We start from the raw sequence: 18,603 nt of genomic DNA on the forward strand, positions 1-18,603 counted from the left end.
TTTCTTCATATATACACCCTCACTGTGGTTATTGTGATTTATTTCTTGGTCACTTATTTATGTGGTTTAGTCACTGCACTATATTTATATTCTAAATTCTGGGTTAGATAGTAGCACACAGTATTTTCTCTGTTTTTTACTGTCTAGAGAAGAATGTCAGACCGTCCATCCATAAGCTGAAACGAAAGTGGATCATGCTGCAAGACAATGATCCTAACATACAAGCAAATCGACAAAAGAATGGCTGCAGAAGAAATTCCGCATTTTAGAATGGCCTAGTCCAGCAGTGCGCACACTGGGGGGGCGGGAGATTCTTTTGGGGGCCGCGGGCGGTTGCAGAGGCCCCGCGCTCTTCCCCAAGGCATTTAATTTAATGCTGGGGGATCGCATGAGGCCCTGCAACACTCCACTTACCTTGTGTTCAGCCGGCTGTGTGACACCGCGGTGGCATGTGAAGTGAAGTCACATGCATCAAATGATGTCGTGGGTCACGTCACAAGACCCCGCAGCATCATTTGACGTGGATGTAAGGTGGGGGGGGGGCGTCTTACCAAAGCAAGCTTGGACAGGGGGGTGCAGCAGGATAATTTTGCGCTCCCCTGGCCTAGTCAATGTCTGGACCTAAACCTCATGTAAATGTTGTAGCAGAACCTGAAGTCAGCTGTTCACGCAAGGAAGCCCTCAAATGTCACTGAGTTGAAGAAGTTCTGTAAGGAGTAATGGGCTAAAATGTCTCAAAACCGATGTGAGAGACTGACCAGCAGTTACAGGAAACGCTTAGTTGAAAGTCATTGCTGCTCAAGGGGGCGCCACCAGGTACTGAATCTAAAGGTTCACAAGCTTTTTCACACATGGATATTCTATGTTGAATCATTTGTAGATAAATTAATGTTGAAAAACTATCATGATTTTGTGTCATTTGTTTGATCAGGTTATCTTTACTTATTATTAAATCCTAAAGGGTTCACAAACTTTTTTATCGCCACTGTAACTATGCTTAGAACAATGACTTGACATAAAAGAATAGCTGCTTTTGTTTCTTTGGTCAAGTATTTCCTCTTTCCTTATCCTACTTTGCCATTATCGGAGTGCCTGTAAAGGTAAGGGGAGGGTGGAGGGGGGCTTTGCCTGGGGAATCTCTTGTTAAACACACAATGGCATCAGACGAAGGGAGTAGCCAGAGGAGTTCAAACACCTCCTACATCCCACCTCACCAAGTTTACATGAATTATTTTAAAATACTTACAGATGTCAGATCTTGGTAAGATGGACATCAACCAGAATGTAGCCCCTCAAACACGTTACTGCCATTGGTACTTGCAGGTACTTACCCTTTAAAGAAATGTGTGGGCACCCCATACATTTAAGAAAAGTTTGGAAATGCACTTTTTAGAGGCTTTTACCCTTAAAGTAAACAGTCTACAATTCCATGGTCTAAGACAGGGGTGCGTAAACTTTTAGTCTGCGACCCCCTGCCTGCTCTCCCACCCTTACCTGGTGTCCGGCATCTTCTGATGTCACGATGCTGCCGGAGACCAGGTAAGGGAAGTTACAGAGGCCTCGAGCGCGCTCCCCGGGAGTGTTATTGAAATGCCTTCGGGAAGAGCGCGGAGCCTCTGTATCTGTGCCGTGCCCCCTCCCAGAAAATCTTGCGCACCCCCCCCAATTTGCGCACCCTTCAGCTAAGATATCAATAACCTTAAAGATTTGAATGCAAGTTTAATAGAATAATATTACTGTATGTTGACATTGCTCTTACTTGAACCTGATATGATATCAAATAAAGAATAACGCATAATGTGCACGTGAAGAACACATTTATTGATCAATTTAAAAAGGAAAAATGCAGTCAGCTAGCAAAAATAACCAACCAGTGGTTATCATTTTCCAGTGTGTATATATATATATGTATATATATATATATATATATATATATATATTATATATATATATATATACACATATATATATATATATATAACTGCTTCAATCTTGTTTAGTTCCAGGTCACAAGCGCACGTTAGTAACATTCCGCAGGGAATCCGTCTTGTATACACTAGTACACTTATTAAACACATTATGTAGTGTGGTGCACCACTGCATAATATACTCTAGCCCAACGGAATCATGTTCTCAGATTTTGTCTTGATACAGTGCATACATAAATATATTTATATATATTTTATTACAGGTATGAATGTGCTTAGCTGTATATTATACTGTAAATTGAGTTCTGATTGTTGGCTCACAAAGAATATGCATACTGATATATATGTACCATTCTGAATAAATCGTAATTTTTTTTTTTTTTTTTTAAACAAACAATATACCTATATCATATAAAAGTTGATGATTTCTTTTCTAAATCAGTTTCACAGGCTGAACAGTTACAAAATAAATAAATGCATGTTTCTAAAAGCCCTGCATTTCTTTTTCTTTTCTTCTTTTTACAGCGTTTGGTCTGTGACATTTATTGACTTGATTCACTGATTTTATAGGCTTTGTAGCATTTTCTGTTCCCTGTGCCTTTGCTGCTGTTGTGGCCTTGTGCTCTGTAACCTCCCCTTTTGACAGTGTGGTCCTAAGAGACGTTTTAGAATACATTTATTTCCAATTTGACATCATCCTGTGTAAGATACAGTACAGTCTAACCCAGGGGTGGCCGATTCCAGTCCTAAAGGGCCATCAACATTTCAGGTTTTAAGGATATCCCTGCTTCAGTACAGGTGGCTCAATCAGTGGCTCAGTCGAAGTTTGCACCACCTGTGCTGAAGCAGGGATATCCTGAAAACATGACTTGTTGATGGCTCTTGGGGACAGGAGTTGCCCACCCCTGGTCTAACCAAACTGCAGATACATATGTTAATACCTGGTATTGGATTGTACAATGTGTAATGCCATCATTATGTATTCACTTAGAACAATAACATGAAGCAGTGTATTATATTATATTGTATGTATACCGATTCATGTCGCGGAGCTTTTGCAAATGAGAGATGGTGATGATTTCAATAAAATAGGAATTTATACGGTAGCATAAGATGTGCTCCGTGAGGCCAAGCAATGGTTTCCTTTTGTGCACGGTTGTACTTAACTCTTTCCTTTTTTATTATACTGTGATATTATGCATTTGTATTTCATTTTGGAGACCATGTGATGAAGAACAAGAACTGTGCAGGGATTCAAAACTGGACCCCAATACCTTTCTAAAAAAATTGCCTTGTCGCTCAGACATCGTTAACACAGACGCTGTTGCCAGTTATTGATTACTTGGACCACCTGTGCCTTTTTCCCCTAACATTATGTCTATTTCGGCATCTTTGGAATCGCTACAACATTATTTCCTTCAGTGCTCGCACCAAACTAAACAGTTACTGTAGCAGGATGTTTTGTACATTGTATGTATTATTGTGCTTTTCCGAGTTAGGCTTTTGGACTTTGATCTACCTTGAATTATGAATGAGCATTACCAATGGTTTGCATTCTGTTACATGGTTGAGTGCCGTTATTGTATTGCAAATATTGCTACCGTCTATGTTAAGTGGCTCTGCGCCTTATAATATATTGTGTATAATATTAGAGACCATACGGGTTACTTGTTAAGAAAGATATTCTGTATTCGTTAAATTGCTCAATTACCGGCCCTTGTAATATGTATTAAGCGTTTTGAGCAGTGAGTGAGTTAAATAACGAAACAGATTTTTCTTGCACAGTGGAATATGTGACACTGTTCCTGTTACAATAGTTCAATTGCTATAAAGTCCTCCTACACAAACTAAACACATTAAGTGTTGTAAGGGTGAACATAAAAAAAAACCCGGTGATAATTGTTAACTAATATCTTAATCTTCTCAATACTGAGTATTTATTTGTACAAAACAGTAAACAAAACTATATCAAAATAATATGAAGTGCATCTCTATGCAATAATGCATACAACACAGTTTGGCTTTTACTAGTGCAGATCATTTAAGCATGTATATGTATTTAAGAAATGTGAAGTAGCAGAGAAACTGGAGCATCTTCTTATCTGTTTTTAAACTGCATTTTACATCTGTTACTAACATGACAGCATGTGGCTAACTGGCTGTGTGTACAATGTGACATATAACTGCATTTCATCAGGAAATACAATGTTCTACAACTTCAGTGTAAAAGTGCTAAGCAAGTCCTGTACAAGGGCAACTCTGCTTTCAGCTCAGTCTCCTCCTTGCTCCTGAATGGCTTCCACTGGGTACAAATCTCTGTTATCTTCAGCTGCATTTGCTGTGACTTCTGCTTCCTTCTCTTCAGCTCCTTCAGTGATTTCTTCTCCACTGGAAACCTGGCTCTTCTCTACGCCATCTAAGTCCATTTCCTCCACCTCCTCTGTCACTCCTTCCATATAGAGCGAGGCCTTGAGAATCTTTGGAGAGAGTGATACCTTGGATTCCTCATTGTCTTTATTCTTTGGTGGGGTTATTATTTCCTCGTTGACGTCATCACTATTGCTGTGTATGTCCCCATCCGCCTGGTGGTTCCCGTGTATGTTGCAGTCGGTTGCGTCGTCAATCTTGGTCAACTCCTCGTTTTTTCTGTTCTTGTCCAATTCTTTCTTTCCGTCCATGTGTTGGTTCTCTTTGGCGTTCATTTTTCCCTTTACTTTCTTAGAGCGCTTCCCTTGCTTTTCTTCTTTGGAAAACCTCCACTGGAACTGAAATGAACATGTAGAAACATTACTTAAAAAAACGATACTTTTTATCTATACATTGTTAAACACATTAGTTGTATGTATCTATACATGTAGAAACATTCATTAAGATATATACTTTTGGCCAAGATTCAATAAGCTCCTTTAGTCCATTTTACTGGACGCTAATGGTAACGGCGTATTCGCTAAAGAAAGTAACATGACCTGAGGTTAATGTCATGTTAAAAGCCTAGCATTAGAAATAACAGACGTTAGTGAAAATAAAATGCAAATGAGCCCTTGCCATACTGCTGCGGCCAGCTTCAGTCTAACATTTACCGTGTCTTCCCGTGGCATATATCGGCTGGCGCCGAACTTGGCCGTGCGCCAGCCGCATCTTCCCCGCATCCTTCCCCTCCCCTCGCGACCCACTGGCTGCTCCGCCTCTGCTTCTCCGGGTCCGGGGGCCGCACACACGCATCCCCCCCTTACCCCGCCACCCCTTCAACCACCTTCGGGGAACCCTGGTACGCGCCGCCACGCGCGCACGCACCCTGGCACGCGTGACCGCGCACCAGTGACGCGCGGCACGCGTCAGAGAAAAAAAAAATCAGCCGCGTCTGCCCGCACATTGCAGTGGCGGCCGCAGGAGAATGAAAGCGGCCGCCACTGTAAGTGTACCATATTTACTATGCTTCGTTAAAGCTAACGCAGGGTAATAACGTTGCGTTATTTAAGTGTCATACCTAAATCTGATGTTTCTCCTATCCAGACACTGAGATGGGGGAAAAGCAATAGGCAAAAGCCATATTTCAGTGTCTGGATGGGAGTTACGTCAGGTCCAGGTAGCACTTTAATCATGTAGATTTATTTCCCTCATCTCCCCTCTCTTTCAAAAGCCCTGTGTCACTGTCTGAATGGGAGTAACTCCAAGACTAAAATGACGTCCCGTTATTGAAGGTAATGTAGCATTATCCTGAAATAACATGACGTTAGCCTATGTAAGTAAGCTCTAGAATGGCTGTTAACTTTGCATATAATTAGCCTAGTGGATAGGGCGTGAACTTTAGGGCAAATAACATCCATTTCAGTTGTAGATAACGTCACAGTAATTACCCCAATTTTAAAGGCGCCTAATTAAGTTAGGCCTTTGAATCTATAGATCTTTGATGTACTTATACAAAGTATACTATAATACAGAGTATAGTACATCAACGATATAGCGCAGAATGGACAGATATTTTAATCTGACGGTAACCAAACATCAGTGGCAGGTTTATGGCATGATCACTTTTTAATGCCCATTTGTCAAGCTGTTTTTCCACTAAAACGTTTGTATAAAAATATAAAGGTAAAACCTTAATCTGACAATTTGTTATAATTCTATGGCCCCTATATGGTCAGACTAAACACAATTATTATTTACAGAGTAAAGTTGCTGCAAGAAAAATAAATATATGTAAGCTGTTTAGTCTGACCATATAGGGGCCATAGAATTATAACAAATTGTCAGATTAAGGTTTTACCTTTATATTTTTATACAAACGTTTTAGTGGAAAAACAGCTTGACAAATGGGCATTAAAAAGTGATCATGCCATAAACCTGCCACTGATGTTTGGTTATCGTCAGATTAAAATATCTGTCCATTCTGCTCTATATCGTTGATGTACTATACTCTGTATTATAGTATACTTTGTATAAGTACATGCTCCTTCCAATGCATTTGAATCTTTAAACATGAATAATTACGGACCATCTGCTAACGTAGAAGTTTGGGTATAAAAAGCAATTCCAGCTTTGGTTAATAATAGTTCTCAATATATTCTGTCCGAATAAACATATAACAATGAAAGCCTTTTTAGTTAATTACAAATAACAATATTTATTCTTTCCCCATACTTTGTAAGTTTAATAAAAGAAACAAACGTGTACGGTAGTTGGTGTAGCGGCCCAAAACATCCACATAAATGTTTAATGAAAATGTACAAAGTGTGGTAATCTCTGCTTATTTGGAAATAGAAGTGTGAAAACCCTGATTCCATTTTAACTCTCTCAACCTCAAGTCTATCTTATGGGTCATATTTCCAGGCCTACAGTGTGTTTGTCCCTATACCTCTTTACATGGTAGTAAAAGTGAAATGAGACCCGTACATTCAGTGTGGATGTATGCTTTACGTTTTCCACATAATATCAGCTCATTTTACTGATTAAAATCAGTGGATCACTTCCTTACACGCTGAGTTAATGCACTGCGCACATGAGCAGCATGTGTTATTTCTAGGATGATGTCATGAAACATTTGTAGGAACACTCAGAAAAACATACCCTGCTCTCTGTATTCCATTTCAGCTGGTCAAAAATTAATGTATGAAAATCAGAATTCAAACAATAATCTGTCTCTAATCTAAATATGAGCTCCCGACTGGATTCATTCTTTAACAAAGGAATGTTTATGGCCAGAGTACCACATGTGATTTAATAAACAATCATGTATTTTATACAATGCTGCAATTAAGCATCCAGCATCATACGTGTGTGCTTAGTCGGCCAAAATGTTTAAAGCCCCTATGTGGCAAAAAAGGGCCTGGAGGGAATATTACTGAAATCTATAACAATGAGGTAAATTATCTGCAGACTCATATGATCAAGTGAAAGTTTAACCGTCACGGTGCCCGTACTACATTCAGTGAATATTACAAAACGTGGCACGCTAATGTCCCTTAGGTTCACGGAGAATCATGCTCTATTTTCTTGCGCGTAAAACTGATGACGCGATCTGAACAAAAGAAGAGAACGTCCTCTTCTGCTCCTGATTGCTGGGGGTGGGTCGGCTGCTTAGACATTTTGGCACCGAAAGGATTAAGGCCCATATTTGCCTAGAGGTGCTTTTCCACAAGTGAATGCGCCATAATGTGTTCCAGGAGATGAAACTGTGGATTTTCGGGAACAGTTTGAAGGTATTAAGAGTTTGTAGGAACCGCGCGATCACTCCTATTTCTGCTTGTCAGAAAAATGAGTAAGAATATAAAAAAACAGAACCAAGTCAAACAAGTGGAGGAATTTGAGGTCATTTACCTTTGGTTCTTTTTTCTTCATCTTATGGGGCAGTGCAGGTCTCTGCAGGAATACAATCTGCTTGGTTGTTACATTTCCTTCCCTGGAAAAACAGACTCATGAATAAGATAAACATTTTCATCGCTCGTCATAAAATAAGACCCACACAACCTAATGTTATGTACCATTAACAGCACAAACCCTAGATTTCCATTTATATGAGATTGATTCTATGTCATAATCGACATGGCCAGCAATCAGGAAATTCTCCATGATGATACAGAAGGTATTTTCCCCCCAATATGCATACACACCTTACACAGTTCAGCTCTGTGAATAACCCTTAAAATGTGTAAATCTTCCCATATGGTAAATTCTGCTGCCACATTGGCCGAAAACTAAAACACACAGGTTGACTGCGTGGGTACCGTTTCTATTAACCACACAAAAATGGTAATTTATATATGATCAGTCAGCTGCCGTGCAAACAAAGTCTAGGTTGCAAAATCAGGTCACAAATTATAATTGAATAGAATATCATATTTGGGGAATATCAGATCAATATGATGACAAAATATGATGCAATTCAGATATTCCGAAATATTGAATCAGCTGGTCATATTTATTCATTTTTCTTGCTTGATGATGTAGGAGGAACCATGTGACGTAACTACCCCTACAGCTTGTCACCTATTCTCCCCAGACAGTCGCACACAACTTTGGACGTTCTCAGGGGGACTATTCATTAAACGGAGAGAATTGCGTTTCTCCAACATAGAAACACATCTCGCCATATTAATTAAACAGTTGTAGCATGTCAAAATCTTGCGAAAATTGTATTTTATGTTGCAATTTGGTTCTGGCTGTGCAAATCCATGAAGTATGCAAATGAAAAATCTTGCAAAATTAGCTATTTGCATTCTAGTCAATTATTTTCCTTACATACTGCAAACATACAGTACTTCTTTAAACTCTTGAACTCAGGGATCAAAATGAAATATTTGCTTTTTTTTTTTGGCATGTATCAGAGAACCTACAGAGAACATTTTCACCACAAGTTGAATAGTTTAGGTAGTTACGTGTTCTATGAGATGAGAATGACGTAGAAATAACCATGTTAGTCCAGTTGCAATAGTGCAGAGTAAATGAGTACTGCAGTATTAGATGATCCCTTTTTTATTTGGAAGAGAGGAGAACTCTCGAAAGCTTGTCTTATAACAGGCCTGTCCAACTCCAGTCCTCGAGGGCCACAAACAGGCCAGGTTTTCAGGATATCCCTACTTCAGCACAGCTGGCTCAATTAGTAGCTCAGTATGCCACTAATTGAGCCAGCTGTGCTGAAGTAGGGATATCCTGAAAACCTGGCCTGTTTGCGGTCCTCGAGGACTGGAGTTGGACAGGCCTGTCTTATAATATCTATTGTTAGTCCAAATAAAAAAGGTATCACCTAATACTGAAGTACTCATGTGATGAAGAAACACACTTAAATAATCCTCCCTCCCTCCTATCCATGACAGTCGGGCATGCCCGGGGTAGGTGAAACAATGAGAACATCAAATAGAGCACATACACAGACTTAGTTTGTAGTAACATTTCTGTTCAGGGGTGCGCATTTTCTGGGGGGGGGCGCATACAGAGGCCCCGCGCTCTTCCCTACAACATTTAAATAAAATGCCGGGGGAGAGTGCGAGGCCTCTGTAACTGCCTCCTACCGCCATGACAACGCTGAGTCAAATGACGCCACCGAAGCAGGAGAGATGGTAAGAGGGAGGGGGGGGGGGTTAAGCTGGGGGGGAGAGCAGGCCGGGGGGCGCAAAGAGAAAAGTTTGTGCACCCCTGCTATAGATCATTCTTAATAAATACAGAGGCAGCAGCCCAGTTTAGACTGCTGTGTCCTTAATCCTGGTGAAGCAGAACTGGTTTTCTCTACATGTGAAGTTGTATTTTTTTTTATATAAATATGCCAAAAACTCAAGATTTCGTTTTCCACTTTAAGCAGCAGTCCAAGCTGCGTTTACCGCCCCTCCCCCCCATATAGCATGCCTTTGTAGAGCAATCAAATATACAGAAGGAAATGGACAGTATCATCACTTCTGTTATTTGTGATATTAGTGGACCAACAGCATATTACATTGACAAGCTTTTGGAAGCAAACCTCTCCAGTCCCTGGCATTTGCTTTTGTTGTTTTAGCATAAATGTAAGGTATTTATGGTTTCAAAATGGCTTCCAAAAACTTTGTCTACTTTGCCTAATTCCCACTGAGTGGCAAGCAACGTATTGCAGAACTGTTTCATGGGAGTACTCTGCTGCAATCACTCATGTTACCATTTCTTTTTTAATAGCACCTTGACCACTAGGCCAACACAGTAATACAGTCATTAGAATTTGTCTGTTGATGGCAGATAATATAAGGCAGTACATGATTAACTAAGCTAAAGTAATTATTAATCTGTCATATTTTAAGGGTAAAAGTATGATGATAAACACCCTGACAATTATTCATTCCAATTATAGACAAAGCACTTCCATTTACCATGTGCCTATGCAGCCTACGGATGTTCCAGGATGCTGACAACTCACGAATGAATGTATTCTGACGTCTGCCTACCAAACACAAAACTATTCAGCACAGCTAATGCAGGGACTGTACAGAAACATAACCTTTATTGACATTACATAAAACATATATTACCGATAATGTTGGTGTTACCGCAAATTAAAATTAAATGTGACGAACTGCTAGTCCCCTAGTCTAAATAGTAGATGGTAGATAATATAATAACCTAGGGATACTCAGAGCAGAAGCAGCAGTGGTATAATTAACCAACTAAGACCCGATCTAAATAGCACCTCAATTAGCATTATATTAGGGTGCAAAGGAGTTTACTACCATTGGTGTAGTGTACCTTTAATAGAAGTACATATCACTGACAAAGTGCTCCTTAGTGGATCTCTGATGGTAGACAGTACCAGACCCCTTATACCACAAATTACCACAGCACCTCTACACCCTAAATACCAGGAATAGAGTAGTCAAGTGCAAAGAGCACAGATATATGAACTGGCAAAGCAGAAGTAGAATCAATCACATATCACCTATGGTGATAGATAGTACCAGTGCATACATTCACAATAGGTAAGTAACTGCAGTGCAGTGGGCACGCAGTGATGTTGTGAGACTCCTACTTGGAAGTCGTTTTACTTTAATGTGACGTTTATGCAGCTGACCCGCAGTTACTTACCGATTGTGAATTTATGCCTCTGCCTTGATCTCTCCCGTTTCTTTGTAGTAATTGATATGTCATGCAATGAGCGCGCGTAAATCCCACAGCTTTATTACTCAGGTGAAGGAAAGAAAAGTAAGCTGGACAAAGGGGCTGGCTACAGATCGAAACGTTGCTGTTTCACAATTTTCTGCTCAATACATTTATCCATAGTGCGTAGAAAAGATTATGTTTCTTCTTTTAAGGTGTTTTATTGTAAGCTTGCTTTATTCATAATTCATTCATTCATTCATTTTGACACATATACATATATATATTTTGTGGGGGCTCAGGGGTTCCCAAAAAGAGCTTGCTGGAGTTCTGTGTTTTGCTTTATTCATGTTAGACAGTTAGGGTTGCAAGGTGGCTTCTCCAAAAATACTGGGCACAATGGTGAAAAATGCGGCGCGCTGAAAAAGTCGGTGGCGAGGTATGTTATTTATACATGATCTGACCGTTACGTCATATTTTTTTCTAAATTTCACTCCAAATTTGCACCATTTCATATTCTATTTCCCAAAAACATTTGGGGAGGGTTTTGGGGATTGAGCGCCCTCCCAGCATTTTTTACGAAATAGAATATGAAATGGTGCAAACTTGGAGTGAAATAAAAAATAAAATAACGCTCAGATAATTTATAAATAACATACCTGCAGTCATACATGGCAAGCAATACTGATCTTATTGCTCCTCTTCAACTACTTCCAAGATTGTTGCACCCCCTCTCACCCTCCCTCATCCTCTCACCCCCCCTCATCCTCTCACTCTCCCTCATCCTCTCACCCTCCCTCATCCTCTCACCCTCCCTCATCCTCTCACCCTCCCTCATCCTCTCTCCCCTCATCCTCCTCAAACCACCACACCCCTCTCCTCCTCCTTCCTCACCACCATCCCCCTCCTCCTTCCTGATCCTCTCCCCCTCCTGCTGTCTTACCTGTGGAGGTCCTCCTGGCAGACAGTGGCACTATCAACATCTCAGAGCTTTCTTTGGAGGCAGGAGACACACAGGGGAGCTCTCCTCTCCCACAAGTAAAGCTGGAAGGAAACTTCATTTCCCAGCATGCAGATGGGGAGCTGCACACATCCCTTAATGACGTGGAGCCCTCCCATTGGTCAGTCTTCTCCTTTGCAGGGCGGAAGGGGGCGGGGAGGACGCCGTGCGGCTCCGTTGCTCCGACTACCTGACGCTGCGGCCTGCGAGAGATGCCTCCATTGCTGCTTGTAACAGTGGGGACCCTGCACCCGGCCACCACCCGCATTTGAGCTGCCCGCTGCACATTCAGAGAGAGAATACCACACATACATGTCCGGTATTACCTCTCATTGTTTGCTGGACAGAGGGGCAAAATACCGGTCTGTCCAGTTCAAAACCGGACACCTGGCAACCCCATAATGTGCAAAAGCAGAGCATATTGCTGTTAGCTTGTATCTTTCAACCGCGATTTACTGAAGTATAAGTGTCTCTAAACATTTATCTCACATATATAAAAATGTTATTGACAAAAATTGACAACTGCATTTTGAGTCTCCACTACAAATGGCTTTCAAATAAAACATTTGTTTTTTATCAAACTTTTACTTGTCTTTTTTTTAAAATCTAGTTTTAATCCATTTAATGTTAGGGTTGCTGGGTGTCCAGTATTGAACCAGACTGTCCTGTATTTGGACATGTACAGTATGTATTCACCTCCACCTGTATTCACCGGTATTACCTCTCTGTGTGTGGAGCACGGAGAGGAGCGTGTGGAGCCCGGAGAGGAGCGTGTGGAGCCCGGAGAGGAGCGTGTGGAGCACGGAGAGGTGCGTGTGGAGCACGGAGAGGTGCGTGTGGAGCACGGAGAGGTGCGTGTGGAGCCCGGATAGGTGCGTGTGGAGCCCGGAGAGGAGCGTGTGGAGCCCGGAGAGGTGCGTGTGGAGTACGGAGAGGTGCGTGTGGAGCACGGAGAGGTGCGTGTGGAGCACGGAGAGGTGCGTGTGGAGCACGGAGAGGTGCATGTGGAGCACGGAGAGGAGCGCGTGGAGCCCGGAGAGGTGCGCGTGGAGCCCGGAGAGGTGCGCGTGGAGCCCGGAGAGGTGCGCGTGGAGCCCGGAGAGGAGCGCGTGGAGCACGGAGAGGTGCGTGTGGAGCACGGAGAGGAGCGTGTGGAGCACGGAGAGGTGCGTGTGGAGCCCGGGAGAGGAGCGTGTGGAGCACGGAGAGGAGCGTGTGGAGCACGGAGAGGTGCGTGTAGAGCACGGAGAGGAGCGTGTGGAGCACGGAGAGGTGCGTGTGGAGCCCGGAGAGGTGCGTGTGGAGCCCGGAGAGGAGCGTGTGGAGCACGGAGAGGTGCGTGTGGAGCCCGGAGAGGTGCGTGTGGAGCCCGGAGAGGTGCGTGTGGAGCCCGGAGAGGTGCGTGTGGAGCCCGGAGAGCTGCGTGTGGAGCCCGGAGAGGTGCGTGTGGAGCCCGGAGAGGTGCGTGTGGAGCCCGGAGAGGTGCGTGTGGAGCCCGGAGAGGTGCGTGTGGAGCCCAGAGAGGTGCGTGTGGAGCCCGGAGAGGTGCGTGTGGAGCCCGGAGAGGAGCGTGTGGAGCCCGGAGAGCTGCGTGTGGAGCCCGGAGAGGTGCGTGTGGAGCCCGGAGAGGTGCGTGTGGAGCCCGGAGAGGTGTGTGTGGAGCCCGGAGAGGAGCGTGTGGAGCCCGGAGAGCTGCGTGTGGAGCCCAGAGAGGTGCGTGTGGAGCCCGGAGAGGTGCGTGTGGAGCCCGGAGAGGTGCGTGTGGAGCATGGAGAGGAGCGTGTGGAGCCCGGAGAGGTGCATGTGGAGCCCAGAGAGGTGCGTGTGGAGCCCAGAGAGGTGCGTGTGGAGCCCGGAGAGGTGCGTGTGGAGCCCGGAGAGGTGCGTGTGGAGCACGGAGAGGAGCGTGTGGAGCCCGGAGAGCTGCGTGTGGAGCACGGAGAGGTGCGTGTGGAGCACGGAGAGGTGCGTGTGGAGCCCAGAGAGGTGCGTGTGGAGCCCGGAGAAGTGCGTGTGGAGCCCGGAGAGGAGCGTGTGGAGCCCGGAGAGGTGCGTGTGGAGCCCGGAGAGGAGCGTGTGGAGCCCGGAGAGGAGCGTGTGGAGCCCGGAGAGGTGCGTGTGGAGCCCGGAGAGGAGCGTGTGGAGCCGGTTGCTCCTTTCACCATTGTGTCCAGTATTTTTGCAGAGGCCACCTGGCAATTCTATTCAACATATCCATGACGATAGTTCCTATTTGGGGCTGCATCTTTGACACCATGCTTCAGTATCTTAGTAACTTAGGCTATAAACGCTGAGAAAATGAAATCGCTTACATTTTCCTTTACAAACAATATATTAAGACATATTTTGCTGAAGTAATATTTTTACAGGAAATAATACCTGTATGTAACTGCACATACCTATTGTTTTTTACAATGGGGGTTGAAAGGACACATGTCAGCTGCCAACCATACACTGCCAGAGAGTTCAGAAGTGGCATATAGTCCGCTTGCACTTCTAAGCCCTAGGGGGAAAAGAACAGGCGTCAGTCAGTACAGCTATTTCATCAGAAGCAGTGCAGATCTGTAAACATACAGAAAACGTATTTAAATAAATGAGAATCCTGCACAAGTACTGGACTCATTTTTTTCTTGGTACGGTTTAAATTTGGGAGATAATTGGCGACACCCCCCTATTTTAAGCCTCTGCACCACATTACATGTATAGTAGCTCACTTTTTCATGCTTAATGGTATGACTGTGGGACTGGAATGATTGGACACCTCAAGAACTCTATGTTCAGGATAGTTACATGCGTCTCTTTGCCTGTGAGGGGCAAAGCGTCCCACTGATAACCTTGCTGGCTTTAGATGTTTTCTGCAGTGTAATAAGTACACTCATCAGCAGGGAAGTGGTTAATGTTACCCAATGTAAACTTTACCTTCTTTAAAGCAGATGCGCTTCATTGTTTAAGACCATCAACACATATAATGGGGTCTCAACCGCAGTGACTCCTTGTTCAAAAAGATGATGTTCTTCTGCATTTAAGTGCAGTACAACTAGTTTTTAATGGCTCTTCAACCACTTGGTAGACTATTATTATTGAGAATCGAATATACTTTATTTCAAAGTAGCTAAAGCAAGGATTATTTACCATGCCAATCAGAGACAGGAAATATTGATGGCTATAAGAGAAAGCTGGAAATGAGATTTTCCATTTTAACATCTTCACAGACACCCTACAAGTAACTCTTTAAAAATGTAAAGGTTTAGAGGTCTACTTTAGGTCTAGACTTGCTTCAAGCCACAATCACACGATGAAATTATGTTCTCTGATTACTAGGCAGAAAATGTAACAAGAAAGTGTCTGCGTCTGTAAAAAATTCCTACTGTATGTGTTGCACGCGCTTTGAGTCCCTATCGGTGAAAAGCACTATATTAAATAAAATTATTATTATTATTACTATTAAAGGCCAATGCTGCTTTTTTGTGTATGGGACTTACACGGGCAGATGGAAGACTGCAATGGTAACATATATTTAATGTGTCCCGATCGCCTTTTCGAGATGCTGAATACCTTGTAGCCCTGGCTTCCACAGAAATGCCATAAAAGCTTTTGGGGACAACTTGTATGGACTTAAAACTATGGGCAAGCAACAATGTATGTGCAGTCTCACTACAGAACTCATTGCACTTATAAGTCACGTGATACTTAAAAAAAATATGGCCATAATTAGTGTTTTAACATCATTTTTGACTGTATATATATTTTCCTTTGTTTTCAGCTACAATGGGGAATGCAGGGGAACGGTGAACTTATCTGTGTGAAGAAGAACAAAATGTCTTGAAGTTACAATCATTACAAATGAAAATCGTCAGGACAAACTTTAAAAAAAGACTGCAGACGTTTTTTTAATGAATCAATGACCTACTGTAGTTTCATCATATTAAGTCGCTGCCATTAGTTCGGTTTGATCCAATATAGTATTTTCCCATTAAAAATATGTAACCCGTTTTTTTTTTTTTTTAAAGAATGTACACAGTGTTTGAGGTGCATGTCAATCTTACAATTTATTTAAAGACAGGGATCAGCTGTGATTCATTAGTGAGCTGGACTAGAATTACTACTCAGGCACGGAACAAATACAGCCCACTTATCACATGTCCACAAAGGGGAGAAGATGACTTGGTGACAATGGGAACAATTTGTTAATGATTAATTGAATTAGAGTCTGTGGCTTTTCTTACATATTGCAACATGCGTAGAGCAGAGCATACAATATAAGGCCTCGTCCATGGTAAGCGCTTGCTCGCTGAAGCGTGCTGACGCTCGCTCATGCTTGGCACTGAGCCCCTACAGCCGCAATTAGAGCGGCTTTAGTAGGGGCTCGCCTGCGCTTCCGCAAGCGTGCGAAAGCATAAGTCTTAGCAGATTTTTAAATTCACGCGCTTGCCGGAGCGCAGGGCCGGTCACGTGAGCGGTTCGCCCAATGAGGGCGAACCAGCTCCGTGACGTCACTGGCCCGCCCCGCCCCCTGACGACGCGCAGGGCAAGCAACCGCAAGGCCAGGGAAAGCGGGTGCCTCAGCGCGCCTCAGTACGCAAGCGAAGAGCCTGGCCGAGGCCTAAGGCCCAAGAAGGTTGTGACATCCTGCAACTCCCAGAAAATGTACAAGAGCGTGCAGCGCACAAAAAAACCTGGAGGGAAAAGCTGTGCATACATACTGGGCACATACTAGTTACACTATAGGAATATAGATCCCTTAAAAAAAAAAAAATACTGCCCGGTCAGTGCATACCCGTCCCTAGGCGGTAAGCAGGTAAACCCCCTGCTTCCTGAGATATTTGCGTCCTTAGGAGGTGCCATATCTCCTGCTCCGGTTTAAAGCCCCAGATCACATGGGCCAATAGGAAGCCGTCTATGATGTCACAGCTTCCTATTCTGACATCTACATGCTATCCTGCTTAACAAACTCCAGAGCTCTGGAATAGGGAAGCATGCTTTAAACTGGTTTCAGCCCTACCTATCAGGTAGATCCCAACATGTGTCCATCTCAGGCTCTAACTCCAACCCCCTGGATATCACCTGTGGTGTCCCGCAAGGCTCTGTTCTGGGGCCCCTTCTCTTCTCAGTGTTCATTAATGATCTTCCCACAGCTTGTCAGGAAGCCTCAATACACATGTATGCAGATGACACAATCCTATATGCACACAGCCATAGCCTCTCTGACCTTCAACACATACTTCAGTCTGACTTTTTGAGACTCGAAAACTGGATTTCCCAAAACAAACTGTTTTTAAACACTGACAAGACTCTAACAATGGTATTTGGGACCAAGACTAAATTTTTAAAGCTTCCAGCGACTGAGCTCCAGATTAGAACCAACGCTAACACCACCCTAACACCTGTCACTAGTTTTAATTACCTGGGCATATGGTTTGACTCCCACTTAACATTCGGGATGCACATTGATACCCTGACAACCAAGACATGTGCCAAACTAGGGGTACTTTACAGGAACAAATCCTCCCTAAGTCTGCTGGTCAGAAAGCGTATCGCACAGCACATGCTAATGCCAATTATTGACTATGGAGACATAGTATATGGCTCGGCACCTCAAACCCACCTTAGCAAACTTGACACCCTCTACAATTCAATTTGTCGTTTTGTTCTCCAATGCAACTATAACACACATCACTGCGAAATGCTCAAAGAACTAGATTGGTCATCACTCGAGTCTAGGCGCAAAGTTCACCTTCCTGTCTTGCCTTCAAATTCTCTATGGGCAAGCTACCCAGCTACCTGAACAAGATCCTCACCCTTACCACATGCAGCACTTATCATCTGAGATCTGACTCCAAAAGACTGTTCATGGTCCCAAGGCTTAAGAAAGTATCCGGCCGTTCCTCCTTCTCTTACCGTGCACCCCAAAACTGGAACAACCTACCAGAGACTCTCACATCCACCACCAGCTTAAGTTCTTTCAAATCTAAGGCTGTCTCACATTTTAATCTGGTCTGTAACTGTTTCATACGCCCATAATATATATCATCTTTAACTGTGCATGCAATGTCTTGTATATAATGTATACCCTGTTCATTTATGTAACTGTATTTGTAACCATGTATTATTTGTTTTACTCTGTGCCCAGGACATACCTGAAAACGAGAGGTAACTCTCAATGTATTACTTCCTGGTAAAATATTTTATAAATAAATAATAAATAAACCTGAGCAGGAGATACCGGTGAGGGGGGATTTTTTTTTCGTCTGGTGGCGTGCGTCCTTTATAGTGCTTCCCTCTGTGCTTCCTTCCTGCATCTCATGCCCCCCAATGTGCCACGGGGAGGGAGGCCCCCCAAGAGTGTGTCCCCGAGCTATAACTACACCCCTGGTCCTGATCTCTACTGATACCTATGGAGTATTTGAAAACCTCCTCTGGTGTTGGTTTTAAGGATGTATGTTAATAAGTATGTCTGCTGTTGAGGGTTTTGTAGCTTCCATAACCTTACTGTGTCTGCTTAATAAGATAAAGTATCCATCAACAGTCCTCTTTGAAGACCAGATTTAGTCATTCCTGACTGATCCCTGGTTGGAAAAAAAAATCCCTATAAATTGAACTTCATGTTAAAGATTAGTTGGGTAT

The 18,603-nt window shown here is 43.2% G+C and overlaps 1 protein-coding gene across 2 annotated transcripts in view; it reads right to left on the reverse strand.

Annotated features, from left to right (window-relative positions):
* Nucleotides 1-3,824: 3,824 nt before the first annotated feature.
* The window catches only part of RFTN1 (raftlin, lipid raft linker 1), a 252,601-nt gene continuing 237,822 nt past the window's right edge, over nt 3,825-18,603 (reverse strand). For both annotated transcript variants that reach the window (XM_075586894.1, XM_075586893.1), the window contains exons 8-10: nt 14,379-14,482; nt 7,746-7,827; nt 3,825-4,693 (exon numbers count right to left, since the gene is read on the reverse strand). In XM_075586894.1, coding sequence (XP_075443009.1) covers nt 4,199-4,693; nt 7,746-7,827; nt 14,379-14,482 — 681 coding nt within the window. In that variant the 3' untranslated portion in view covers nt 3,825-4,198. The remainder of the gene's footprint in view (nt 4,694-7,745; nt 7,828-14,378; nt 14,483-18,603) is intronic.

Source organism: Ascaphus truei, chromosome 2, assembly GCF_040206685.1.
Source record: "Ascaphus truei isolate aAscTru1 chromosome 2, aAscTru1.hap1, whole genome shotgun sequence".
Lineage (NCBI taxonomy): Eukaryota > Metazoa > Chordata > Amphibia > Anura > Ascaphidae > Ascaphus > Ascaphus truei.